At 57.4% G+C, this 27,411-nt stretch overlaps 2 protein-coding genes across 5 annotated transcripts in view; one reads left to right on the plus strand and one right to left on the minus strand.

Annotated features, from left to right (window-relative positions):
• Positions 1 to 4,133: 4,133 nt before the first annotated feature.
• Positions 4,134 to 23,068, plus strand: TP53I11 (tumor protein p53 inducible protein 11). Of its 4 annotated transcripts, none has more exons than XM_025356010.1 (8): positions 4,460 to 4,625; positions 16,337 to 16,452; positions 17,249 to 17,408; positions 18,008 to 18,066; positions 18,259 to 18,307; positions 18,722 to 18,818; positions 19,918 to 20,019; positions 20,557 to 23,068. In XM_025356010.1, exons 3-8 carry the CDS (start codon positions 17,280 to 17,282, stop codon positions 20,688 to 20,690), a joined length of 570 nt encoding a protein of 189 aa, XP_025211795.1. In that variant the 5' UTR covers positions 4,460 to 4,625; positions 16,337 to 16,452; positions 17,249 to 17,279; the 3' UTR covers positions 20,691 to 23,068. The 4 variants fall into 4 exon arrangements, with proteins under 4 accessions (XP_025211794.1, XP_025211795.1, XP_025211796.1 ...); XM_025356011.1 differs by lacking the exon at positions 16,337 to 16,452 and adding an exon at positions 14,574 to 14,619 and having other exon boundaries at positions 4,587 to 4,625; XM_025356009.1 differs by lacking the exon at positions 16,337 to 16,452 and having other exon boundaries at positions 4,134 to 4,625.
• Positions 22,993 to 27,411, minus strand: part of TSPAN18 (tetraspanin 18) — a 203,093-nt gene continuing 198,674 nt past the window's right edge. Inside the window, exon 11 of the mRNA XM_025356007.1 lies at positions 22,993 to 26,222. Within this exon, the coding sequence (XP_025211792.1) occupies positions 26,175 to 26,222 (48 nt within the window). The 3' untranslated portion in view covers positions 22,993 to 26,174. The remainder of the gene's footprint in view (positions 26,223 to 27,411) is intronic.

Consider the following 27,411-nt stretch of genomic DNA (forward strand, 5'->3'; position numbering starts at 1 on the left):
CTAAATCCCACTCTCATACTGCCTCCTTGAGCCTTCCCCCACAGGAAGCAGGAAAGGGCTGGCCATGGTCTTTGGTCCCCTAGCTGTCATACTCTTTCTTTGGGGAGATCTGAGCCTCGTTGCTTCCACCCCCATCCTGATCAGTTCTCTCTCCCACAGATAAGAAACTGCTTGACATTTCCTGGTCCTGGTGCAGCAACAGAGGTGGTGGGGATGAGTCACTGGAGGGAAGCAGCTGGCAGGAGAGTGGGGTGGGGGAAGGAGGGCTGGTCAGTGCTCACTCTGGAGGGGTGGGGGCAGGAAGCACTGGGGAGGCCTGCCCGGGAGTTCCTGAGCTCCCAGCTGCTCCTTCCAGTCCCCAAAACTACGTGTAACAGAGTTCTCCTCACCAGGCAGGTTCACAGAGAAGGAAGCTCTGGAGGAAATGAGTGGAAACCAGGAAGGGGAACCAGAAGCAGTTGTGAAAGCGCAGCTCTCTGCCTCAATCCTTGTGTCATGGGACAGAGGCTCCTTCTCTCTGGGTTTTGTGCCAGCTTCAATGAACCCTGGCTAGACAACTCTCACCCCAGAGCTCCCCTTTCCAGTTGAGAACGCACCAGCAGTCCTGAGGCCCTCTCCCTCCCCTCCTCCAGGCTGCCTCATAATAACACCAGTGGCACTAATTGATAACTGCCGATGTGCCTGCCCCATGTTGAGGGCTTCACATGCAGCCTCTCTGCTAAACCTCCAATAACTCCCACCAGGTGGGCCCTGTTATTATCTCCATTTTACAGATGAGCAAACCGAGGCCTAGAGAAGTGAAATCACTGGCCCATGGTCCCACAACCAGGACTTGAACCCAGATCTGTCAGCTCCAAAATCCCTGGGCTCAACCACAACAGGTCTCTGACAACATCATGTTCCTCCGCAAGTGCCCATCAGTGCTGAAACCTCTTTCCCCGCCCCAACCCCAAAGACTAGGCCCAACCCCCGCTCCGCAGGCCTTTCTCCTGCAGTCCCAGGTGCTAACAGTAGTCTCACTCCAAGCATCTTTGGAATCCAATTACATCCCCATTCTTCCTCATCCATAGTGATTTCTGGCTGCAGACACTGGCAATCCCTGTGCCCACCCCACCTTCCTGCAGGGGCACAAACACAGACACACAGGCACACTCTTAAGGGCTCACTCACACCTGGCCACCAAGGAGGTGTTGCTGCCCCGCTTGTGGAGGGCGACCAGGGCAGATGGAGCCCCTGCTGCTCCCAGGTTCCTGTGGGAGTCTGGATGGACTGACCCTCACACCCCTGCAACAGCTGCTGGCTGCCTCCTGGCTCCATCCCCATCCCCACTGCCGTCCCCACCCCCCTGGGGCCTTGAGAGGAACACTTCACCAAGGTAAGAATCACAATAATAATGTTAGGAATGGGAATCAGCATTTCCAGTTTGCAAACCTTTTTCATCGAATCACCTCACTTGACTCTCACAAGTTCTATGAGGCAGATATTTTTATATCTGTGCAGGAGAGGGTCGCATAGCTACTTAGGAGCAGAGCCAAGGTCCTCACCGACTTATCTCACCCTCACCGTGAATAATGATGACTCCTCATTGTTACCATGCACCAAGCATCTATTCTTGCCTGGCATTAGGGGCACACTTAATGAATGTCAATGTTACTTCTCACAGCAGCCCAGCGAGGCGAATTTTTTTTTATGCCTAGTGTAAAGATCAGGTAACTCAGAAGAGTTGAGGGCAGAATGGCTGCCTAAGGGATGTTTCTGAACTGGACACATCACTTTAGAAAAGTATATAGAGGCTGGGCGCGGTGGCTCACGCCTGTAATCCCAGCACTTTGGGAGGCCGAGGCTGGCGGATCATGAGGTCAGGAGATCGAGACCATCCTGGCTAACATGATGAAACTCCATCTCTACTAAAATTACAAAAAATTAGCCGGGCATGGTGGCAGGCGCCTGTAGTCCCAGCTACTCGGCAGGCTGAGTGAGGCAGGAGAATGGTGTGAACCTGGGAGGCGGAGCTTGCAGTGAGCCGAGATTGCACCACTGCACTGCAGCCTGGGCGACAGAGCGAGACTCCATCTCAAAAAAAAATAAATAAATAAAATAAATGAAAAGTATATAGGGAGGAAGACAATAAGAGCCTCTAATGGGTGCTTTCGGGAGAGCGGATGCAGGGGGTTATGGATAGAGCCAGCTGCTTCTCCCCTGGCCCCCCTCCAAGCACTTTGCCTGTTATCTTGAGCGTTTACTGTTGCTGCTATTGACTATCTGTGCAGTCATCTACAAGGGGGCTGTGAACTCTCCAAGGACAGGGACACTGTCCTGTTCACCCCTGGGGCCCCAGGACATAACACCTTGCCTGGTATATGGGTCAGGCACAGTCAGGATGGCCTCCTGCACAAAGGATGGTAGGGCAGCCTCGACCCAGCCTGAGCTCCCAGCCTCCCCAGCTTCCCCGTTGATAAGCTTGGGAGACTGAGAGAATACAGACACCCAGAGGGCAAAGGTTATCCACTCCAAATACCACTTAAGGTGGGAATTCTTCCTCTGGTGTCCTCATCAACCCTTCCCTGGATTCTGCTTGCATGCTGCTGGTGACAGGGCACTCATTCATGACAACTAAGGCAGCCTCTTCCATGTCGGAGAACTTGGAGTGATTGTGACAAAGGCCCCCCTACTGATGTACGATCAGGCTGGCTGGGATTACAAGCACAGACTCTGCTGCTAGTCTCTAGGGTTACACCAAGCAGAGCACAGGCAGGTGTGCCTCCCAAGTCTGGGAGGACACCACACATGAATGATGCTGGGGGCCCTCCCTTCAGCAACCCAGAGCCCTGAGTGCCAGAAAGGCAGAAGAGGGAGTGACAAATGAATTTATCAACCCAGCTTGGCCCAGCTCTGTAAAAGCAGTGAGGTGAGACTGAGTTGTTGCAGAAATTACTATAGAGCATTGAGTCAGATGGCTCCATCCAACACACCTTAAAAATAATACTCATCTAGAGTCACATACTTTGATTGATTGATTCATTCATTCATTATTGGCTATCATTGTCCAGGTGTTTGGCTGGGGGCAGTGTCAGTGGCACTGGGGCATCCGAGTTTATCTACCTTAGTAATCAGAACAGCTTATAGTCACTGAGCACTTACTATGAACAAAGGACTGTTCTGTTTACTTCCTTGCCAAGGGCACAGACTCTCCTGCCCTATCCCAGCTCTGGTGAGGACAGTGGGAGCCTGCATGGCACAGAGTCCATGCTCAATAAACATGAGCAGCTGCTATTAACTCTAAATCTCTACAGCAACCATAGCCGGTTCCTACTATTGGTTGCTCTAAGTGACTTATTTTGTCCAAGGCCGCAGAGGGACTAAAAGGCAGAGCCAAGATTTGAACCTAGGTGATCTGGTAACCCTTAAGGAACTGGTGCAGACAGAATTGAGACCTGGAGTCAGAATGCCCACCTAGCTAGATGCCTGGGGCAGCCACTCACCTCTTTCTCTCTTAATTACTTGTGGAATGGAGCACGTCATCAGCCTTGCCTTCCTTTTCCCGCAGCCCCCCACCCCGGTTCCTGGCCCACTGTGACCATCAGACCAGATGAAAGAGATCCAGGCATTTCTATAAGGAGAGCATAGGGTGGTGGGGGTTAGGGTGGAAGACAGCACATTATTTTCCCACCATAAGGGGTGGAAGGAGCCCAGAATTTGAGGGTGGGGCCTTGTCTGTAGGAACCTGGTTCTTTTAGGCTGACAGGCCACCAGACAGCCTCCATGACCCCCAACCCTCATCCTCATCCCAGGCCCCCATAGGATGTATAGAGACAAAAGGTTTGACAACTGTGGCCCCAACAAGCGTCCTAGAGCCCCAGATAAGATCCTAGTCCCCTGACAGTGCAATTGACAGCAGCATCGTCAAGCTGGATTTTAGGGTGGAGTATGAAGACGGTGGCGGTAGTGACGGAGGGGTCATGTTATTTGGCCAAGTCACACCAAGCAGGGAGAGAGAAGGGTGGGCCTGAGCTGGAAGCCTGAAGGCTGAGTGAACTCAAACTTCAATGACCACCGCCAGTAAAATGGGACTAAGCACAGCGCCCTTATGGGTTGCTGTGAAAATCAAATGAGTTAATACTTGTAACTCCTTTAGCATATGGTGCCTGGCATCAGAGAGTGCGCAGCAAACGGTGACTATTGTCGTGACTGTGTTATTACACACTTGGGTATCACCGCCAGCCAAAGCAGTACCTTCCATTTCAGACACCGGCCTGGGCCCGGGAGACATCGCAAGGCTATTTAAGATGGTGTGGTTTGCCTATCTACGTTGATCGTCCCAAGAAAGGGGCACCGTCTGCAGAACTTGCCAGGAAAGTCTTCCTGGGCGGCGCGGGCAACGCCAGGGTCTCCCCGCGCTACTTCCTCCCCCGGCGCCTTCTCTTGGGCGCGCGTGCGCCCCCTGCAGGCGGCCCCCGGGAGAACCTCGCGGGGGAGCCGGGAGCCCGGTTTCCCCGCCAACCCCCATCCCACCAGCCCCGGCGGCCACCCTGGGGGCGAGGCAGCCCGGCGCGTGGGAGGGGACGGCGCGCCATTGGCTTGTGCGCGGAACCGAGAGGAGGGACCAGCGCGGGCCGCCAGACGCGGTAAGCCCCGGCCGCGCAGGGCGCCGCGCTCAGTCCAGCCGGCCCTGCCCTGCCCTGCCCTGCCCTGCGCTGCCCGGCCCCGCGCGGGCGGCGCGATGTGAGGCGCCCAAGCCTGGAGCCTCCGCCTGACACCAGCTCCACGCAGCCTGGCGCCGGCACGCGCGAGGCCCGTAAGTTCTGCTCCCCGCCGCCGCCGCTTCCGAGCCGCGGACTTTCCCCGCCCGCCGCCCGCCGCCCGCCGCCCGCCGCCTGCCGCCCCCCGTCCGCCGCCTGCGCAGCGCAACCCAGCGGGGCTCCTGCGGCCGCCGGGACCGCAGGGGGGCGGCCGGGACCCTGCGCGCGCTAGCCAGGCGCCCCGGGACATCTCGGCACCCGCTGAGCCCGCTGGGACCCCAGGGGGTCGCCTCCCCGACTCCCCAAGGCGCCGTCTCGCAGCCCTTTCCGTCTCCCCTGCGCGCTCTCCCCTTGCCGCCCCTCCCTCTGACTCGGTTTCCCCTCTCCCCCGGCTCCGCGGTCGCCCTCCTCCTGGACTGCTTATTTCGTCCTCGGCCTCTGCCTCTCGGGCTCGAGCTTTCTGCTTCGGTGCAGGAGAGAAACCGAGCGAAAGCAGTTTCTGGCTCCCTACGGTCTGACTCGGTCCCCGCGCTCGGTTCTCTGTCCCCTCCCCCTCCCGCCATTGTTCCCGGCCGGAGGAGTGCGCGGCGCAAACTTGCGAGTTCCCCCCGTCTTTGCCCCCGCAGGGCCGCGGACGGAGGTGGTGGCGGAGTTCCCGCTGCCCACAAGTCTGGCCTGACCTTCTGGGGCGGGGGCCTGGGGGCAGGGGGACCTGGGGCCGCCTAACGACTCGGAGCTCCCCGCCGGGGGACACCGGCGCTCGGCCCGGGTCTCAGAAAGTGGGTGAGTGTCTGGAGCGGGGACATGAGGGACAGATTGGAGGGGGAGGGGCGAGGCTGGGAGAGTCCCCAGTCCCCAGGCTGGAAAGGGGCGGGCAGAAACCCAGGCCGCGCCTGAGCCCAGTTAGGGGGTGGGTAGGGGACGCACAGGTGGAGACGCCCCCCACCCTCCCCCAAGTCGCGCGATCTGCAGGAAGGGGGCAGTGTGAGGCTACTGGCCGGACGCTGGGTGGGCTAGGGCCCCTGCCGTGGGCAGAGCACTCGCACCTACCCGGTGGAGGCTGTGCGGAGGAAAGGCCAGAACGCCGCGCCCACCCCGGCGCGCCCTACTGGGCGGGGCGGGGCGGGGCGGGGCGCTCGCCTTGGGTCCCCTCGCTCTGAGCTCCTTCGCCCTGACCCAGTCGCGGGCTTCCGCCTCCTCCTGGAGCTCGGGGGCAGTGGGTTTCTCCTCCGGAGCGATGGAGGCTGGGGCGGGAGTAGCGCAGAGGCCAAGAACCCCGAGGCTCCTCCAAAGCCCAGAGCGGCTGGCCAAGGCCCCCTCACCACCCTACTATCCCTCACTTCCTGGTTGGTTTCTTTCAAACAAACTTCTTGACGGGGCGGGCCTGCGAGGAGAAGTCACCGGGGCTGCCCACCCCAACTATGTGGTCCCTTGAACCTCCATCCCCGATGGCCTGTGGAGAGGGGACCAGGACCTGCGGCCGGCAGATCCCAGGGACGCGGGGGTCGTTTTGTTGCAGAGCCAGGAGGGGGCACTGTCCGCCCTTTAGCCTCAATCCCAGACTTCAAGAAAGGAGAGAAAAGATTTTTCTTGTTGGGTTGTTAGGAAATAAGACTATTCTCTAGGCTTCTGTTGTCCCATCTGTAAAATGGGTCGTCTTGTTCCTGAGGCCCCCTCTGTTCCACGATCCCAGGAGGCCTCTGCCCTGGCCGCTTCTTTCCCAGTTACACGTCGTCAACTTCCTCCGTGCTTCCAAATTTGGAGTGGAGGACTAAGGCCCAAAGCGCCTTCACCCATGTCCAGCTGTCATGACCTGCCGGTTCTAGGACTGCGACCTGTTTTCTGCACAGCTCTGCCTCCAGGCCCCCTGTGCCTTCTCCAGCTCACACCCAGCCTCCCAAGTTCTTTAGATAGCCCCACCTCTGTGGGAAGAAGGGCCTGCCCCTCTAGGGGTATGGCGGAGGAGTGGGCTGGAGTTAACAGGAATGTCCCATAGTGACACAGTTTGGGGCTGTCCTTTACTTTTGCTTATTGAACAAAATGTTTGTGAGCATTACACCAAAAATGGCATATGGAGAAAAGTGCCAGGGACAGTTTCAGGCACTGGGGAGATAGCTGTGGACAAAATAAAAATTTTTGCCCTCATGGAGCTAATGCTTAAAAGCAGGGGGCAGGAAGAGGCAATTAGCTAACAAAAAACAATAAGCAAATTATATAGTGTACTGAGAGGTGAAGGGGAAAAGTTGTGTTGGGGGTACTGAGGCCAGGGACTGGGTTGTCATTTTAAACAGGGTGTCAGGGAGGCCTCCCTGAGGAGGTAACTTTTGAGCTAAAGCCTTGAGGGAGATGAGGGAGTGAGCTGTGTAGACAGCTAGAGGACAGCCCGTGCAAAGGCCCTGAGGCTGGAATGTGTGTGCCCTGCAGCTGGAGGGGAGTGAGGGGCTGAGGAAGAGATAGGAGGCAAGGCTGACTGAGAAGGGATGAATTCCTCCCATTTCACAGGTGAGGGAAGTGAGGCTCAGAGACAGTATATCAGTCACCCCAGGACACACACAGGCCAGGAGTGGCAGCTGCAGGGCGGGGTGCCTGATGTTCTGACTCCTGGCCCATGATACCTCCCCGGCACCCTGTGTCTCACTGTTTATCCTGCTACACTGGTGGGACCCCTCCCAGGGCCAGCGCAGCATCATCCTCCTGCCCCAAAGTGACCCTTGCTCTCTCTCATCCCACTTCCTTCTTATGACCCCTCCCTTCTAAGCACCCCACTCTGACCCGGCACATGATCCCTAGAAGGGGACCTGCTGTGAGGCACATTTGGTCAAGGGGGCAACTGAGGCAAGGAATAGAATCTTCTAATCTAAAAATAATGAGCAGCATTATTATTGAACATTAACTACAAAACAGGCGCTGTTCTGGATATTTTTATGCGTCTTCTCACTGGTGAGAGGTTGGTGTCATTATTACACCCATTTAACAGATGAAGAAACTGAGGCCCAGGGAGGCAGAGTCACTGGCCCAAGGGCATACAGCTCATAAGTGGTAGAGCCAGGATGAAGCACAAGTCTTTTAAGTCATGAGCTAGTCCTTTAACCACTAAGTCAGCACCCCAGGATTGGGGAGACACTCAGTCCTGGACTGTGGTTGTGGCCCATCTTATCCTGGGAAAAGGGCAGGGACCCTTCCACCTGCCTCCCCCAGCCTACAGAGAAGACAGATCACCACTTGCTTTTGAAGAAATGGGCTCAACCTGGTGGAGGATCCCTTTGAGGAAGCTCCTCTCCTTTCCTCTCCCACCCTCTTCTCCTCCCCTCTAAGTTCCTGAACAGCCATGGGGCTGGGGAGGGGCATGGGGAGAGTTGGGGCTGGGAGGAGAGGTAGGTGCCTGCTGCATTCTCACCAGACCCCTAGCCCCATAGGATCTGGAAGTCAGGCTGTCCTGATGACGACCCTAGCTGCCCTAAGGGCCCTGACATGGTCACTGGGCCAAGGGACAGGCGGGCCTATTCTCTGAGTGAAAAGGACAGGAATTCTTCCTGTTCTGCCTATGTGAATGACCGTTGAGACAGGAAGAACCTCCCAGTGATTTCTGAGCGGTGATGGAGGCCATCAGAGGGCCTGATCCCCTCGCCCGCAGCAGTAGCTTCAGACCCTCCAGGGGAGGACCCCAGGGATGCCTCCTTCTTGCCACCTGCTCTGCCCTGTCCTCTCAGCCTCTTCGGCACAGTAGGGAATGTTCCTATTTGTCCCTAAAGCTTTGGAAATGTTTCTGATGAAAGGTTGGGCTTTCCTCTGCCTTTCTGGAAACTGGGCCCCTTCAGACAGAAAGAGTAGGAAGACAGGACCTGTGTGCCGGTCCAGGCTGAGGGGTGGCGGGACTTGGGGGTGGGGCAGCTTGAGCTGGGGCCCAGCAGGGGCCTGGCGTGTGGCTGCTGTGAGGCAGGGCTGGGAGGGACCCTAGGACCACAGTCTCATTTTCTTAGACAAAGAAACTGAGCCCCAAAGACAGGGTCTGGCTTACCAGTGATGGCAGAATCTGCCTGTGACCTCAGCTGTCCTCTGGGCCCAGTGACTCAGGACACACTGCCACCTTCCAGCTCCAGGACAAACCCTCCACTACCAGATCCCAGGGCACATGTTCCTGGAGGTTCTTGGAAATGGGGCGTGGAACCTTTCTCAACTGCAGAGCCGTGTCATGGAGACGGGAGTTGCCACTGCCACGGGACTCGCATCCTGCGCCCGCCTCTCCCGGCCAGTTCCGCTCTGTCCTGACTCTTTGCAGCAGCCTGGACACTGAGCCCAGTGGTGATGCTGAGGTGATGAGGGAGACGGATGCTGCAACTCCGCCCTCCGCTGGCTCAGGATCTGCTTGAGAGACAAGACTGACTAAGGCAGCCCCGGCCTTTGGAATAATGATGCTCTCGAGGGATGGCCTGATAGCAAGCCAGCTGGAGCCAGCCGAGGCCCAGCCACCCGGTAGCCTTGCCTCGGCTTCCTCCTTAGCTGTGGGCCTCCAATGAAACCTGCAGCCCAGAGGCTGCTGCGAGGATGTCAGTAGTGCAGCCAATTTCATAAAGCCTCCTTTGTGTCCCGTGACTTCTAGATTAGCTCTCTAGCCCCCGACAGCCCTGTGACTCAGGGACCACTGCCCCGTTTACGGTGGAAGGAAGGGAGGCTCCTTCAAAGAGGAGTTTGCCCAAAGGCACGAGGGTAGGAGTGCAGAGCCAAGATCTGAACACAAGTCCCTGAGTCCCCAGGCCTCTCCAGTACAGCCCTTGACAAGTGGATTCACTGCTTGAGGGCCCTGGCGATAGATTCTGGGCTAGGGGATCTCTAGACCCCCATCCTGCCCACGGGGCCGATGGCAGCCCTGGGAGGGACCACAGCTGGAGCAGATGACGCAAGCTCTGGACCTTCTATTCCGTCCCACCCTCCAGGGAGCAAAGATTCTTTCTCCTGCCTCCCCTTCTCTCTGGCCGGTGGCCTGAGGCTCTGGCTCTCACTGCCAGCACCCCGCCCCCCAACTCTGTGTTGCCCTGTCCCAGACCCCATTTCCAGCTATTTTGTACCAAGGCGATAACAGAACAATGGGTCTCCCTGCATCCCTCCCCAGGTCCTGCTGGAGTTGCAGGGCCTTAACCTAAGGGAGGCTGGACCCCAGAGAGGAGTCCAGACGCTGGCAACTGCCAGGGACTTTCCGGGGGAGCTGCCATGGGGAAGATGGCTTAGAGCTCCGTTCTTTATATGGGCCAAGTCCACCAAACACCGCCCACGCCCACCACCGCACACATTCACACACACACCAGCTCCTCTCAGGATGTCCAGTTAAAGAACAGTCACCTTGGCTTGAATTCCAGCTCTGCCACTTACCTCAAGGGACACTTGAATAAGTCACCTGAGCCTTCCTTTTCTCATCTGTAAGATGGGGGTGATAATATGGCCATTCTCATAGGGTTGTGGTGGGGATTGCAGGGGATTCATGGTCTTGAAGTACCTGCCCCGCTCCCTGCAGCCCCGGGGTAGGTGGCCCTGGGGACGGTCTTCCTTATGCGGGGTGGAGGAACAGGTGTGCCGCCTGCCCCTATCACAGAAGCTCTTGTTTGGAAAGGCAGTGGCTCCTTGGCTGAGGTGTGCAGCAGCATTGACTCCCCCTTGACTCACGGGGAGGCTTGGCCACTGATGGACGTTCTGGGCCCCTTCCTCTATCCTCCCTCATCTTCCCCACTCCCCCGGCCAGTCAGGTTTCCTAAGCCAGCCCTCACGGGCATAGTCTCCATGCTGGGGACAGCTCAGCCGTCCATCTGTTTCTATGGAAACCAGGCTTCCTGGGAAAGAGGCAGGGGGTTGGGGAAGTCCTCTAGGAACTGCAGGGGAATGATGCCTCAGTCCCATCTGATCTGCCCAGGGCAGAGCCTGGGCAGCCACCTTATTCATATTATTAGTTGCTGTCCTTTACAGAACACATACCAGAGGCCAGGCTTCTCAGCTGCACTTTCTCATCATCACACATCACAAACCTGTGGGCTTCGTAGAAGTAATAGTGTGGTTTCACAGATGAGGACATAGAGGCTCAGAGAGGTTAAGTAACTTTCCTGAGGTCACAGAGCAATTAAGAGGAGTAGGGATTTGAGCCCAAGATTTCCTAATCGTTACAAATATGCCTACCACCTCCCTGTCTGTCATCCTCTCCTGACTCTTGTGCCCCCAACAAGCCCCTCTCTTCCTGGCTGGTTTAGTCTTGCAGGCTTTGCTTGTTCCTGCCTGGTCCCTGGGCTCTCCCCTGGCCTCAGATTTCGCAGCAGATGGGGAGGTGGGAGGGACTGCAGGGAGTCAGATCTTGGCTGAAGAGGTCCTCTTAGCTCCTCCCAACTCATTCATGCAATCACAAATGCCTGTTGAGCTCCTCATGTGTCCAGAGTTGTCCCAGGCTCAGAGAACAAGACCCAAAGAAATCCCTGCCCTGGGGCACTCCCCTGCTGGTGATGCCACAGCTTTCTGAGGAGGTGGGGGGCAATGTCAGAGGCCTAGTGTTCTCATCCAGTCCTCTAACCTTCACTGCTGCCCAGACCTCCCTCTGCCAGGCCCTCTGCCAAGAGCATGTGCACCCCCTCTCCTGGAGTCCTCAGCACCCCATGAGTAAGCAAGTAAGGCGCTGTGGGGTGATTCCCATTGTACTGAGGACTGAGCCTGCTCGCTTAAGGCCACCTGACCAACAGAGAGTGGCCACTTTTGAACCCAGTTCTGCCTAATTGGAAAGCCCTTTCCTGCCCCGTGCCGTCAGCTTCTGTGTGGCCTGGAGCACAGCCTCCCCTCAGCCTGCCACATCTAACCTGTGGGCTTCTGAGTGTGCCGGTTGGGTTTGGCCTGACAGCTGCTTATTCCACCTGTGTTGACAAAGTGCCTACTGTGCACCCCAGCCTCACAGAAAGACACACGGAGGACCACAGTACAAGCTATACCTTCAGACTGGTTGGTCTTGGGAAGCCAAACTGCTGTGAAATGACCAGGAGTGGAGGCTCTAAGTGGCCAGTGGCTGCAGACACTGAGACCTGTGAGAGTCCAGAGGAAGATGAGGACCCAGTGTCCTGGGAGGGTCCCTGGGAAGAGCGACTGTGTGCAAAGATAGCCTCAAGGAACAAGGAGCATGGTGGAGGGACAGAGTGTCCCAGGGACCTTCCCACTTGGGTAAAGGGTCACAGCGAGAACCACTGTTGAAAGGTTTGCTGGCTGATCGGGAATGTGGGCGAGAGCAGCTGGCAGGGCAGAAGGGAATGGTTTGGGATCCTAGGCCTGGGCCCTGGGAGCCACGTCCTCCCTTCTTGCCAGACAGGTGATGTGGGTGGAGGGGTGGCTGTCCTTGCTTCCCCTGCCCCCAGCCGTCTGCAGCCCAGCTCCTGGGGAAACCCCCCGGGGCCCTTCAGAAGGCAGTGGGCAGAGCAGGAAGCTTCACAGCGCTGATGGCAGGCTTTTTCCACTGTGCGTAGCTGAGTGGAGAAAGGGAAGTGGAAGGAGGGCCAGACTCCTCCCTGGGCAGGGCACTTTCCCCATGGGCGCCCACATGCACTCCTTCTTTCTCTCCCCACCAGCACTTCTGCAAGCTGAGCGTTCTCACTACCCCCATTTCACAAGAGAGGAAACTGAGGCTAGGAGAGCCGCGGCGACTTGCCCAAAGCCGTGCCGCTGGCAAGAGGGCAGAACCAACACTCAAACCCAGGTCCCCCGCCCCCAAAGCCAGGGTTTGGCCATAGTGCCCCGTGGAGTCCTCTGTCCTTACTTAGGTTAAAATGGTGCCAGGCCTGAAATAAACACCTGGAGTGGCCCTGAAGGGGAGGAAAGGTCAAGGGGAGACCTGAGGGGTGTGCGTGGCTTGCTTCGCGGGTGGGGCAGGTGTGGGGCTGCTGGGTGGATCTGATCATTGCAGGGCCCAGTCCTGGGGGTGAAGCAGGGGCGGAGTGCAGTTCTCAGAGCAGTTATTTGTGCTGGAAGGTGGGTGTGGGGCCCTCCTCCCTGGAGGTCAAGATTCCATTTTCTCTGAGGGGTCACAGGGGTCCTTTGTGAGTGGTGACCTTCCTGCTAGGGTGGGGTTGGGAGGTGGGCACAGCGTTTCTCACCAGCCCAGATGTCTGATGGCAGTGCCTGTGGATGAAGATTGTCCTACCCATGAGTAATTCCGTCCAGGACACTGTAGTGCGCGCTCTACCCAGCCCCAGCAGGTGACACTGACATGACCCACAGCCTTTGATTTGCAGCAGCTGTTATTGGCTCCAGCGTGGGGTGCAGAGGGTAATGCTCTGTGTGTGTGTGGTGTGTGTGTGTCGTGTGTGTGCTACATGTGGTGTGTGGTCTGTGTGTGGTGTGTGTGGTTGTGTGTAGTGTGTATGTATGGTTGTGTGCTGTGTGATGTGTGTGGGGTGTGTATGTGTGTGTGTGGTGTCTATGGTGTGTAGTGTGTGGTGTGGGTGTGGTGTGTGGTATGTAGTGTGTGATGTGTGTGATGTGTGTAGTGTGTGTGGTATGTGTGGTGTGAGTGGTGGGTGTGTGTATTGTGTGTATGCGCGTGGTGTGTGGTAGGTGTGTATGTGTGCATGGTGGGTATATGTGGTGTGTGTGTGTTTTGTGTGTGCATTGTGTGTGGTGGGTGGGTGTGGTGTGTTTGGTGTGTGTGCACATATGTGTGNGTGGTGTGTGTGGTGTGTGTGCGGTGTGTCGTGTGTGGTGTGTGGTGTGTGTGTGTGGTGTGTGTATGGTGTGTGGTGTGTGTGGTGTGCGTGTGTGGGGTGCGTGTGGTGTGTGTGTGGTGTGTGTGTCGTGTGTGGTGTGTGGGTGTGTGGTGTGTGTGTGTGCGGTGTGTGTATGGTGTGTGGTGTGTGTGTGGTGTGCGTGTGTGTGGTGTGTGTGTGGTGTGTGTGTCATGTGTGTGGTGTGTGGTGTGTGGGTGTGTGGTGTGTGTAGTGTGTGTATGTGTGTGTTGGTGGAGAGGGGTCAGCAGGCAGAGGAAAGCAGTTCATCCAATGCCTGGAAGCTTCTGCCCCTTGGAGGTGGGTTGTGGACACAGCCTGGGCCTGGTAGGCAGTGGCTGAGTGCCAGCCTTGTGCCCTGGGACTGAGATCTGGGACTTTACCCAGTGGGGCGGAGAAGTTAAGAAGTGCTAGTTAGGCCCATTTCCCGCTCCTCCATGGCCTCCATCCCGGTGCCACTGCCACATGGGAGGCCTGGGGAGGGTGGGAGTGTCTGTGTCTAACAATTGCCCGTCTTCATTGAGGACTTGCTGTGGGCCGGGCACTTCCCCATGGCTTCATGGAGATTACATCTTTTATTCTCACAATGTCTCTATAAGATAGGACACCTTATTTTCCCAGCTACACATGGGAAGACTGAGGCACGTAGAGGGTAAGTGACTGACCTGCCCACAGGCACACAGCCAGGCAGTGATGGGTCTGGGATTCAAATCCAGGGAGCGACCTCAGCAGTTAAGCACTAACCCATTAGGCTTTCTGGCTTGAGCAGTGAGCTGGCTCTTTCTAAAGCACTGTCTGTCCATTATTTTGTTTCTCCTGAGGCCAGCTCCAGGGGAAAAGTGAGGCTGGCTGCTTTCATTTTACAGATGAGGACCCCAGAGCTCAGAGAGGAAAAGTAACTCACTTTAATCAGTGGCTAGCAGATCAGTGCCCCCTCCCCACCACGGCCAGGCTGGGAGCTCTTTCAGGATGGGGGCCTGTCCCACCAGCCATGTACCTTGCTCACAGCAGACCTCACTAAATGCGGTTTCCTCGTGCAAATGTGCAGGTGTTTTGCTGAGTGCTCTGGGGAGGTGGGAATGACGGCTCCATTTCACAGATGGGGAAACTGAGACTCAGAGCACAAGGCCACACAGCAGGAAGGGGTAAGGCAGGACTGAGGGAGGCAGCACATCTGGCCTGGGAGAGGGATTAACCAGCCAGGAGGAGCTCATAGAAGGGCTGAAATAAAGACCGACCTTACCGAGTGTTGGCGAGGATGTGGAGGAACTGGAACACTCCTGCATTGCCAGGGACACGCAGTGGCATGGCTGCTCTGGGAAACAGTTTGATGCTTTCTCTGAAAGTCCAACAGGGATGTACCACACTGCTCAGCAATCCCACTCCTGGTATTTACCATAGAGAAATGAAAACTTACGGTCCCACAGAAACGCAGGTTTTTAGCAGCTCTATTCATAATCGTCAACAACTGGAAACAAGCCACATGGCCTTCAGTGACCAAATGGATAAACAAGCTGCTACATGGACCCCAGGGAATACTGCACTCCAATAAAAAGGAGTGGACTCCTGATACACACAGTGACTTGAAGGAATCTCACAGGCATTCTGCTCAATGCCAGGCGCCAGCCTCAAAAGGTTCTATGCTTTATCATTCCACTTACCTAGCATATTTGAAAACACAAAAGCTATAGTGTCAGAGACTAGATCAGTGGTTGCCAGGATGGAGGAGTGAGGGGAGGGTGTGGCCAGGACAGTGCCAGGGAGTTTTTGGGGTGATGGAACTGCCCGTTATCTTGATCTGGAGCTGGTGGCTCCAAAAATCTATGTGTGTGCTAAAAATCAAATAACTGCACAACTAAAGCCTGTCTATTTTGCTGTATGTATTAAAAGATAAAAGCCCACGGGGAGGCTGGAAGAGGAAGGGCATGAGCCAGGCAACATCCTTGGCTGAGGAACAGGTGAGGGACCCGGTTCTCACCAGCGGCTTAGTGACTTTCAGGGCAGCCTCGCCTGGCCGCGGGAGGGATGTGGCTAATTGTAGCTTCTATCTGGGTTCACCAGAAGGTGGTGGCTAGCAGCTGAGGTGTTGGGACAGCATCCTGGGCCCTCCAGGAGCCGGGTGATGAAAGGTTAGGCTCTGGCTTCCCTGGCAGGGTGGGGTTGGCCTCCTGTCCTGATGGCTGGCACACACTGAAGCATTAACCCAGAGCCTCTGTGTGCCAGGCGTGGGACTGGCGTCACACTTACCACCCGCCGCTGTCTCCTATCACCATGGGGCCTGTGTGTGGGGAGGGGAAAGGCGTATCCACTCCCTTTTGTGGATGAGGAACTAAAGCCAGGGGGCGTAGGAGGGTAGTTTGGCCTAGAAATGACATCACACTCACTAAAGACCGCCAATATCAACTTTTGCAGTTTTTTTCCCCAATGCGACATGGTACACTGCCTCCCTAGTTGATCGGGTCTACAGCCACATACCCCACAGTTTGATACTGTGTTCTGATGTTTGTTCGGGTGCTTTATTTTAAGACACCAGGAGGCTTGAAAATGGGAGGTGACCTGGGGACATCCCCGCACTCTGCCTCTGGCAGCCCTGGCTGGGGCTGGAGGGTGAGATTTGCCTGGGGCCACAGGACACTGAGACAGCAGGGTCCCCTGGTGGAGAGCCCAGTGGCCTCTGAGCCTGTCTGTAGATGGGGATGGCTTTTCTGCCTTTACCAGAGGGTGGGTACAAGTGGGAATGAGATGCTGGAAGCAGCCTGAGGTGGGGAGTGGCACACTGTTATTCACCCTGGTTGGCATTGAAATCCCGGGAGCTTGGTTTCCTCATTCGCAGTGTGTCCGTCAGTAGCACCCATCTTGCAGGGCAGCTGTGATTAAAGAAGCCAGGGCCACCCCGGAGCCAGGCTCTGAGGCTTCACCTTACCCCGTTTACACTTCTGTCTCCTCTGCTTAGATTTGACTGACTGAGGACGCGACGGGCACTCAGCTTCTCTGCATCTCTGTCGTCCAGCGGAGGGGCTGGCACATAGTAGGTGCTCCTAGCCTGACTCAAGATGTTGCTGGGGCTGGGGAGTGGGGGGCTGGGGAGGACCATGGGCAGACCTGGGGTGCCAGGAGGGGCTGGTGTGGGGCTGATGGCCGGGAGGGCAAGGCCTGAGCAGGGAACCTAGACCACCTCAGCGTCCCTGCCAACACCCGTGGCAGCCTTCTCTGGCTCTCCTGGGTATGAGGGCACCCCATGCCCTTCTTCAGTCCTGGCAGGTTTGAAGGGGGGTGGCAGGGAGATGGCAGAGGGGCTCACTGGCCTACAGGATTGGACAGAAGTTTGGTGGGGACGCAGACCCCAGACCCCAGAAGCCCCTGCCCCAGGCTTGGACAGACCCTGCCGTCTTCTAAGCCTCGTTTGCCCCCATGAATCCAGGCTCCTTTCCTCCCCATCCCCCCAGGAAGCTTGGATGTGGCCGCCATCCAGGCCCAAAAGCCGTCTCCTGGGCCCTACGCCTCCAGGGCTGGCTCTGAGGCACCATGCAGCCTGTCAGATGGCGTGGGCTGTGTCCACCTGAGCAGACCGGCTCCCAGAGCCTCAGGGGCCTGGAGAGCATCGCCTCAGCCATTTGACAAGGAAGCCGGCTGTGCTCCCCTTGTTGCCCTGGGCTCGTGGGGAGGCCTCAGCAGGCCTGGCGTGGGGTGTGGCCTTCCCCTACATCAGGCCCCTTCCCCTAGAGTCTGGAAGCTGGGGAGGAACTGCGGCAAGAGACCGGTGTCTCCCCTCAGCCCTTCTGCAGAGGCCGGGCTGGAGGAGAAGATGGCGGCCAAGCAGCCCCCGCCTCTGATGAAGAAGCACAGCCAGACGGACCTCGTGAGCCGCCTGAAGACCCGCAAGATCCTCGGCGTGGGCGGGGAGGACGACGACGGGGAGGTGCATCGCTCCAAGGTGGGGTGCAGAGCAGGGGCCTCCGGCACCAACTGGGGAGGCCAGGCTGACCCACCATAGGGGACAAGGTTAGCCGAGGCCCAGGGAGCCGCAGGAGTTCTGGGACTTAGCTCATGTTCCTAGAAATGTAACGGCAATGCCAGGGGAATAACGAGATGGTTAGAATTAAGTGCCTATTACATGCCTGGTTTTCCAGCAATTGCTTTATAAGCATTTTTAAAATCTTGTTGGCACTAGAAGATGCAGATACTGTAAAATTATTAACCCATTTTATAGATGAGGAAAGGAAGGCTCAGAGAGGTTAGGCAACCTGCCCACGGCCACATTGGTAAGTGGCAGTACCAGGCTTCAAGTCTGCATTTGGCAGAGCCCTGAGCTTTCATATGTCACCATCATATTTTCAGCTTCTTTTAAACCCTAGTGTCAAGGGGAAGCAGGAGAGGGGGTGGCCTCATGTGACCCTCCCCACCTGGGGGACCCTTTGGCCAAGCCGAGGCGCCCAGGTGGGTCCCTGGGTGTGCAGGACTCGGGAGGATGAGTGAGTGGGGGTGCTGAGAACTGCCCTCACCCTGGTTGCCTCTGACCCCCTCTGTCCACAGATCAGCCAGGTCTTGGGCAATGAAATCAAGTTTACTGTTCGGGAGCCTTTGGGGCTCAGGTGAGCATTTACCTGACTTTTGTGGGGAGGGGAGGGGTTGACGGGAGCAGAATGCACAAGAGCCCACCTCATTTGGCCTGGTCCCTGGATTTTGTCTCATTACCTCCCCCAAACCTGCCATCCCTGGGGATCTGGGCTGGAGAGGGAGGGTCCCCGGGGGCAGGGCTGTGACCTTCTCTCCACGCCTCCCAGGGTCTGGCAGTTCGTCTCTGCTGTGCTCTTCTCTGGCATTGCCATCATGGTGAGCCCCCACCCCTGGCCCCTGAGATCTGGCCCCGTGTGGCTGCCCCAGCCCTTCTAAGGCTCCCTGGGGGTACCTCTTCCATCCTGGCCCCTCATGCAGGGCCCATCTGTCAGGCTCTCGGACTGCCGGTTCTCGGGCTGCCTCCGAGAGCCTGACTCCTGCACTGCCACACCTGTGCCCTGTCCAGGAGCACACTAGATGCCATGTGTGGCCTGACTCGTTGTCCCAGGAACCCTGGAGTTTGCTGTCCTGGCATGGGGGCGGGTGGGGACAATCAGGTCCAGACCCTGGACTGCCCATAAGGATGCTGATCCTGCTCCTGGGGGGAAGGAAGGCGTCCGTGGGAGGCGTCAGCTGTCACCCCTCACCGTCTCCCAAGCCGGACCTCTAAGCCCCTCTCGCTGCCCGCAGGCGCTTGCCTTCCCTGACCAGCTCTATGATGCGGTCTTTGATGGAGCCCAGGTGACCAGCAAGACCCCCATCCGCCTCTACGGCGGTGCCCTCCTCAGTGAGTACTGCTGGGGCGGGGCCTGGGGGAGGCGACGGGCAGCTGGGAGACCCAGAGGGGCTGAGGAGAGCACGGGGGTCCGTACCCGGGCACCCCTTCCTTTCTTCGGGCAGATGCTGCAGCCCACGCCCCAGCCTCTGATGAATCTCTCTGCTGGGGATGTGCTGCCATCTTGTGGCCATTGGTGGAATATACCCAGTGGGTTGGAACTTGCCGTTGCCACCTTCTGCAGGGAGCGCTCCTAAGTGTGTGCACTGCCCTGGGCGTTGTGGTGCAGAGATGGAGGCGGCCCAGGCCCACCCCTCTAGGACTTCACAGCCTAGAGGAGAGGCAGATCAATTCAGTGTGTGCAAAACCCCTCGCACCCACCCTGTTTTATCCCCAGAGCCACTTGTGTTTCCTCTCTAACCTGAGATACACACGTTCGGATTTGGAACTAGTTTTTAAAGCTCAGCATAGGTAATATGCCTCCCTTTCTACAAAATATTCCATGGCTCCCTATTGCCTACAGAATAAAGGCTCAGCTCCTCTGGAGTTAGAGTTGTTGGAATAAAATAAATACACACCCAGTGGCATGTCTGGTACCAGCAGACACTGGGTGGGCGGGGCCTGCTAGAGGCCAAGTCAGTGGTTCATCCCCCTCCCCCTGGGGAGTTCCTTAGAGTGAGTTCTCAATGGGCTCAGGTTTTCTGTCTGGGAGTCCGTGTGAAAGAAAACCCGATTATAGGACCAGGTAACCCATTAACTCATGGATTCCATCAACACAGCATCCACCTGACAGAACCGGACGTGGGCAGGGGCCAGGAGCTCAGCCCTCCCCCTTTATAAAGAGATCGAGTCTCAGCATGGGGAAGTGACTCGCCCAGTGTCGCATAGGGCCTTAGAATGACAGGAACAGACTGAAGCAGCAGCATTGAGTCTGGAGGGGACAGGATCAGGGACAGACAGCCTTGATTTGAGGAGTGTGAATGGGGCGGAGGCGTGGAGTCCAGGACCCTGGCTGTCTTGCAGCGGTGGCCAGAGGAAGGAGGAGCCTCCTGCCCTGCTGGGAGGGAGCCAGCGGTCCCACCCCCAGCCCCCTCTTCGTCCCCCGCCCCAGGCATCTCCCTGATCATGTGGAACGCTCTCTACACGGCTGAGAAGGTCATCATTCGATGGACCCTGCTCACCGAAGCCTGCTACTTCGGGGTCCAGTTCTTGGGTGAGTCCTGGGGTGGGCAGTGAGGGAGGCTGATGGGCAGCTTCGCCCCTGACCTGCCTGCTCTAGCCACTTGGGTGTGTGGGAAGTGATGAAAGCCTGTCTGTGGGGGGGCTAGTGAGGGAAGAGAGGGATAAGGACTCACCTGGCTGTGTTTACCTGTGTGCCTGCACACCTGTGCACACATGCCTAACACACATGCCTGTAGCTTCCCACATCCACACACTTCTATGGCCTTGCACACACATGCGTCTGCAGCCCCCGCGCCCGCTGCCCACTGGACCCAGCACCTGTGTAATAATGTGCGCTCAGTTTTGCCCACCTGCTGTGCCCCGGTTCCTGTCACATGGGAGACATCGGAGCAGAAACATCTGTGGGGTTGGCAGGGGCAGGGGGCAGGTCCTGTGCTTCCCATCTGGGAGGATCCTGGGCTCAGAGTGAAGTCAGGGAGATGGCCACACCAGCGCTCCGGGCTGGGGGGCGGCCCCAGGGCACATCCCCTCCTCTGACCCTGTGGCCTTGCCGGCCTCTCTCCCACAGTGGTCACTGCCACGCTAGCTGAGACGGGCCTCATGTCCCTGGGGATCCTGCTGCTCCTGGTCAGCCGCCTCCTTTTTGTCGCCATCAGCATTTACTACTATTACCAAGTCGGCCGAAGACCCAAGAAGGCCTAGCTGCCCGCTGGGCCTGGGGCCTGCCCATGCCCAGGGCAGAGTGGCGCTGGGGCCTCGGCTTCCCTCTGGCTCCTGGAAGACAGGAGGGTCCCCTGCCCTGCCCCAGCCCTGCCCCAGGGAGGCAGGGGGTGGGGGGCCTTCCTTTCCTCCTGGGCACCCCGTGTGCTGTGACCTCCTGGGCTTTCAGGCTTGACATGCTGGTTTGGGGAGAGACAGGGCCTCTGCTGCCCGATTCCTCACCCTCACAGTGATACCTCCTTTCCTTGGGTCTCTCGGCCTCCAGACCCCCTCAACAGACACTGACGAAAGTCAAGCTGGAGTCATGAGGGTAGTGGGCTAAGTCGAGGGTCCAGCCTCTTCTGCCAGGAAGCCCTTCTTGCTTTTGAGAGATGCTGTGACCACCCCCATCCTTCTCCCCACACCCCCAGCCAACCTAGTGCCCAACCAGCTAAACTTGGCTTCCCTCTAATCCTGGAAAACCCTGTACCCCTCCTCCCCAGTCTGGCCCTCTCCACACGCACACCCTGAACACACATACAGACACAACACACACACACACACCCCCATGATGTGAGCAAGCACATACACATCACACACACACAGTCTCTCACACACACACACGTGCACCTTCACAGCCCAGCCGAGGGCACGCAGGCAGGGTGTGCGGTCTGAGATGGCACCTCCCTTTCAGCCGGTCTTCGAGGATGGGCCACACACAGCTAGACGCCCTGTCCCCACTCTCCTGGCCTGGCGCGATGAGCTCTCCTGGGACCTTGCTCTAGGGCACTCTGTCTCTACCCCAGTCCCCTGGGAGCCCCCTCCCTGCAACCAGCCTGAGTTCAGAGGCAGCCAGCAGCTGCACCCACAGGCCGCACGGACAAAGGAACACACAGCCCCCAGTGGAGACCATTGTAAGAGGTGGGGCTGGGAGAGGAGGAACAGAAGGAAAGCCATAGCGCTCCCTCGCCCTGGAATGTCCCCCAAGGCCTGATGGCCACTGGGCTCAGCCTGTCCCCCACTCCTCCCTGTTTCCTGGTGAGCTGTCCCCAACACCTGCAACCCTGGCTGCCTCCAGGGCCTGGCTGAGTAGGACTGAGTGGCCCTCAAACTCAGCACAGGAAATAAGTAGAAACATTTCAGCAAGCCGCCTCCCTTTATCTCCCCCACCCTGGCACCCTGGCAAAGGCTGACAACTGGCTGTCTTGGGGCTGAAGAGCCCCCCCGCCTGCCTCTCCCTGAGGGCCCACCAGCCTGTGCTGTACACCCCCCATTAGTCCCTGATCCCAACCCTCCCTCCTGCCAGCATACCGGCACACATGGGAAGGGGCAAGCCCCAGCCCTGGGGACAGGCGTAGGGAGAGAAGCAGCCCCAGGCCCCAGACTGGCTTCCCATCCTGGCATAGAGCTGGGAATGGCTGGAGGGTGTCTATATGTACAGCCAGCTCTGGCTGCTGCCAGGTGGGCCCCTGCCGGGGGTCCTCACCCCTGTCCACTCTGTGCCTGGCTGTCCCTGCACCCAGATACAGCACCACGGGCAAGGCTCTGCTTGGTAAACGTGGCCGAGCAGAATGGGAGGCTGGACCCTGAGGAAGGGCCCCTCTCCTGGCATGTCTCTCGCTACCTAAGCCTGTGCCTCTCCCTAAAGAGCTCCTCCCTGCTGCCAAGCCCTGGTCTGGCCACGAGCCACTACTGCCTCCCACCGGTGGTGCCGCCAGCGGGCAGTGCCCTCGGGCCGAAGCCTCAGTCCCCCATCTGAGCCAGGCCTAGTCCTCTAATAGGGATGGTGGCTTTGTCCTCCCATCACTGCAGGTGCATTCCACCTGGGGAATGAGGCTGCGCGCTGGGCGTCTGCTGGCCCTGAGACATCCAGTCTTCCACACTCAACCGTGGGATGGGAGGGTGGCGTGGCCTTACCCACGGGGCTGGCCAGGCTCTGGTACAGAGCTGTGCTCACGAAATACCGGGTGGCTTGGTTAGACCTAATTGTAGTGGAGCCTGGGGGAGAGGGTGAGGGAGGGGACTGCGGGTCAGGTAAGACCTGGAAGACAGACGTACAGCCGGCGGGCAGGGGGACTCTAAGGCAAGGAGGACTTACAGTTGGGAAGGAGGCATTGGCAGAGGGGTGAGGGACAGGGGGGCCCTTAAGTCCAGCGAGGAAAGCTTCATGTGGGCCCCGCACTGCGCTCCGATCGGGGTGACCTGGAACACCTCTATTCCCAGCTCCCTCCAGCCATCAGCAGCCTCTTGTCAAGCTTCCGTCTCACCCCAGTCTATCCCCAGCCCCAAATCAAGACCACCTTTCTTCACGGTCACTATTTATTCTTTGTTCCTTTTTCTTTTTGTAAGAAACAGTCACAAAAACCAGTGCAAAACCATCAGTGTGGGCGTCCTGTTTTATATTACAAAACTTCCTCTGGATATATCATATAAAACGGGGTCTCACAGGAGAGAAACGTGATAAATTAGCTCTGCAATCTACGGCAAGGAACATAGACAGTTTTTAAAATAGACTTTCAACATATGAGGGAGGAAGGGGCTTCTGGGGAGATGGGGGTGCTGGGGCCTCAGCTGGTTTGGGGAATCCTGTCTGGGCCCCTCAAGCACAGATAGAGAGATGGACAAGGGAGGCTGCGGACAGGCCTGAGCACCAAGGCTAGAAATTAACAGAGACCCTGGGGAGGAGCCCTCACCCCCAGCCCATAAAGAGATATTCCTTTTCTCTAAGAGGCAGTAGCTTCAGAGCAGAAAAGTGGCTTTCAATACAGGCAGGGTTTGTGATGAACAGTGTAGTCGTCTTGTACCTTGTCCTGTTAGCGGGGTCCGAGGAAGTCTCTGTTGTGAGCTGTTGTATTCTGGGGTAAAAAGAAACGAAGAGGTATCCCTGCCCACCCCTACCCCCAGCCACCACCAGAACCTGCTGTGGGTTGTATCTGGACCAAGCCAGCTGAACCCTGTTCCTCCCTGTGCTGTGGAGGGAGGCTCAAGCCTGATTTGGGCTGAGCTTTCTTTGCCTTGCCTCCAAGGAATGGCCTCAGGCAGCCTTGCAAATAGCTACCAGCCTGGGCGAATGCCAACAGGAGCAGAAAACCGCCTGTCTTCCCTTTCCAGGCTAAGAGGATGGCCAGCGGCTGGCTGGGGAACTGAATCTGGGCTGATTGAGGGTTCCTTGGCACATTTGTGGAAAGCCATTGAGAAGCAGTCTGTGTCCGCCCTTGAACCCACCTTAGTCAGATTTCCCTTTGTGACCAGACCTTTCTCCTGGGTTCTCCCTCTGACTCGTATGGGCCCTAGAAGCCTGGGATGCCCCTGGATTAGAGCCATAAAGCTGTGCAATTTGCCTCAGTCCTGCCCAGCATGGTTTTTTTGTTTTTCCTTGTCATTCTCAGACCAGACATTTGCCTCTTCCAAAAAGCTGGGGCTAAGTACGTAGGTGGTTCAAGAGGGGCAGGTCCCAGGCCCCAGGCTGGGCTGCGGTACCAGCGGCAGGTCCCTAGGTCTCGGGAGCTTAGCTTCTGTGGAGCTCAGGTGTCATTTATGGGGCTGCCAGAGCAAGCTGTTAAAGAAAGACTGAGCTCAGAGACCTGGTGGGAGGGCCAGGACTGGCAGGCACAGCAGGAGATTGGAGGAGGGTCCACCTGAATCTTTGCAGCAGGCACAGAGCTTCTGGCTGCATCTCAGAAGGGGGCAGGAGCACAGGCCAGGGAACACTGGGCTTTAGGCTGTGACTCCGAGTGTCCCTGGTGACTGGAAAGCCTGAGGGGAGGCTGGAGGCTGATACAGGGTGCTGGTGGCTTGTGAGACAGAATGAGCTCTTCCTGAACAGGGAGAGAGGGGAGAAAAGAGAGCAGACATCACACTGCTCCTTCCATCCCTGCCCATGGCAGACATCACTAATCAAACTTACGGTGGCTGGCAGACATCACTCATCAGGATTGCACCGCATCTCTCACTGAGCCCAGACCAAACCTCAGATCCCCAGCACAGCCTCCAGCAGCCACCCCTGATCTATCAGGATAGGGGCATCTTGCAATCCAGTTGCCAACACTCGTCTAGAGTTTGAGAACTGAATACTTGTGGGTGTGCGTCTGCGAGTCTCCCTGCCCAAGCCTGGAGGGTATACTAAGAAATGTGCGAACAGTGAAGAGACGGGAAACCTTGTTGCAGCAGAAATGGCCTCGATGCCTTCAGGATTCTTTAGTCTGGAGAGAAGAGGGCTCAGGGGAGTCAATGTGTGACCTTAACACTCCAGGAAGAAGAGCAGGCAAGCGGGATGCCGTGGACGGAGCCACAGAAAAACAGAAACCTCTTCTGTATATTAAGCTGATGCTAAAGTCAGAGCAGTCCAAAGGCAGGAGGCTGCCTTGGGAGGTAGTAAGCTCTCTGTCCCTGGAGGTATGCAAGAAGAGGGTGGAGAAGTCTTGGCAAGGATCTTGAAGATACCCAAGCCTCAGTTCTGGGTGCGGAGAGGGAGACCCAGATGATCTTGGGGATTTCTTCCACTCTGGGAGCTGGGGAGTTGGGGAAGGACAGGGAAGGGGGTGGCTTGTGGGGAGAGGTGGGCAGTGTGGACAAGGGAATGTGAAGTGCGCCCCTGTGTGTTCTGGGGACTCAGAGAGAGAGGTGTAGGGAGGTAGGAGGGAGGGCACGGTGGGAAGTCATGGAATGGTGTTTTCTTAGCTGTAGAGCAGGGAGGAGGCGGTTCCTGGCTGGCTTGCCCTCTCTTGTCTGGGGGAACCGGAATGCTGAGGCCAGGGGTGCATGTGGGCAGCAGAGCTGACAGAGCCCTGGATGCAGTGACAGCAGCCTGGAGACAACTCAGATTCCGTCATGCCTGTGCTGTGTGTCTGTGGATGGGCCACTGCCCCTCTCTGGGCCTTTGAGATTATTTGGTCCAACAGATGGGGAATGCAAGGATCCTGCCAGCTGGGCCATTCTTGGATGCCGTTTCAGCAGCTCACTCTTGACCCCGGCCTGAACAGGGGACAGTCCATCCTCCAGTGGACCAGGGATTGCGCTGTGGGTTCTGAGTCCTCAAGGATGTGCCAGCTGAATCTCTGTGGGGCTTTGATGACTTCTCTGAGATTTGCTTTGTCCTCCTCGTTGCCTAAATCCTCACTTTCTTGGCATCAGGTCCTGGTGCAGTGAGGAGAGAGGGCCCAGGGTCTGGCTGGACCAACAAGGGCACTGGGCCTGGTGTTCCTTTGGTCTCTAGAGCAGCCTACATCCTGGGCCAGGCGCTGGGGTCTCTGCAGAGAGCCCACGGCACCTGCCCTGAGTCCAGGTGAGGATACATCAGTCCATACTTTTGTCTTCATTTTGTTTTGTTAAAAAAATAGCTCTATGCCCCTGGCCCTTCTCCTGGCCATCTTTGATGGCCTCATCTTCTCCCCTGGGGCCAAGAGGACAGCGGGGAGGGGCAGGGGAGGGCATCGGGTGCTGGGCAGTGGTGGGTGGGGTGAGTCTTCGGGCCTCAGGCCACACCCTCTACTGGATGCCCCGGAAGAGGCACATGGCGAAGATCATGGCGAAAAGCTGCAAAAAAGGGAAAAAAGCAGAAACTGGCTTATCAGGCTGGGCCCTTTGTGGGCTGCCTGGTCCACTTCAGGGGAAGGGTCACCTGCCTCCGGGGCAGAGTGAATGCCTGTCCCTCTTAGCACACTCCTCCCGTAGGGATTCCTGACATTCCCCTGGGGCCAGCCCTTCTCACCAGCCCATACCTGGCTTTATTTGGTGGAGTCAGGGATCAGGAAGACTTTAGAAACTGAGTCTTGGGTTCAAATCCAGCTCCCTGACATACCAGGGGGTGTCCTTAGGCAAAGTACTTCCCTGCACTGGGCCTCAGTATGTATCCAGAGCTTGCCATGTGCCAGGCACAGTTTTAAGTGCTTTCTTGGGAGGTATGTAACCTACCTGAGGTCACATAGCCACCAGCAGGGGAGCCAGGGTTTGAGTCCCAGGCATTGTGACCCCAGAGCCCATGCTCACAACCCCTGCAGGCTCCCCTCCGGCTCACAGGAAGGTGGTGAGATAGAAGTGTAATGCAACTACCTAATGACGTAATGTGTCTGTTATCTAGAAGATGCTCAGTAAAGGTTACCAGGACTGCTATGAATAGGCAAGCAGCTGCAGCCCTTCCCGGATTTAGGCGCTCCATCCCTGAACACCTGGCTGAGGGCCTGGGGTGGTGGGGCAGGGAGACCCTAGCTCACGGACTGACCAGATTTGCTGATGTCCCCATGGCCAGAGCTCACTGCAAGTAGCCGAGGGAACAGTCCCCAGACCACAGGTCATGGCCAAATCACCAGGAGGCTCACTGGCATGGGGAGGGGCTGCCGGGACGGGGCCACGTAAAAGTATCCGTCTTGAGCAGGATTCTGCCTCCCATGGGGCTGGCCAGCCAGGCTCATGGGCTGGGCTGGGAGTGAGGCAGCAGATCAAGTATATAGATGCTGCTTCCTGAGTCCCAGCGGCATGCCGTCCCCGTCATCTGTAATCCCTCTGTGCCCTGGGAGCAGGGTGATCAGCCCATTTTGCAGATGAAGAAACTGTGACTCAGACATCCCGCATCTGGAGCGAGGCAGAGCTGGGAGCCGGACTCTAGGGCCCATGCTCTTCCTGCATGGGACACATTCCTGAGAGTTCCCTGGGCTTGCTGCAGATTTATCGTGTTCATTGTTGCCTCTCATGAGGGGACTTGTTCACCTGTAACAGTGCTGGCGCA

Source organism: Theropithecus gelada, chromosome 14 (assembly GCF_003255815.1).
Source record: "Theropithecus gelada isolate Dixy chromosome 14, Tgel_1.0, whole genome shotgun sequence".
NCBI lineage: Eukaryota > Metazoa > Chordata > Mammalia > Primates > Cercopithecidae > Theropithecus > Theropithecus gelada.

Coding starts and splice junctions, on each gene's coding strand:
- TP53I11 (XM_025356009.1), top strand. CDS start 17,280: ATGGCGGCCAAGCAGCCCCCGCCTCTGATGAAGAAGCACAGCCAGACG. Junction 18,067..18,258: donor CGGGAGCCTTTGGGGCTCAG/GTGAGCATTTAC, acceptor CACGCCTCCCAG/GGTCTGGCAGTTCGTCTCTG. Junction 18,819..19,917: donor CTACGGCGGTGCCCTCCTCA/GTGAGTACTGCT, acceptor CCCCCGCCCCAG/GCATCTCCCTGATCATGTGG.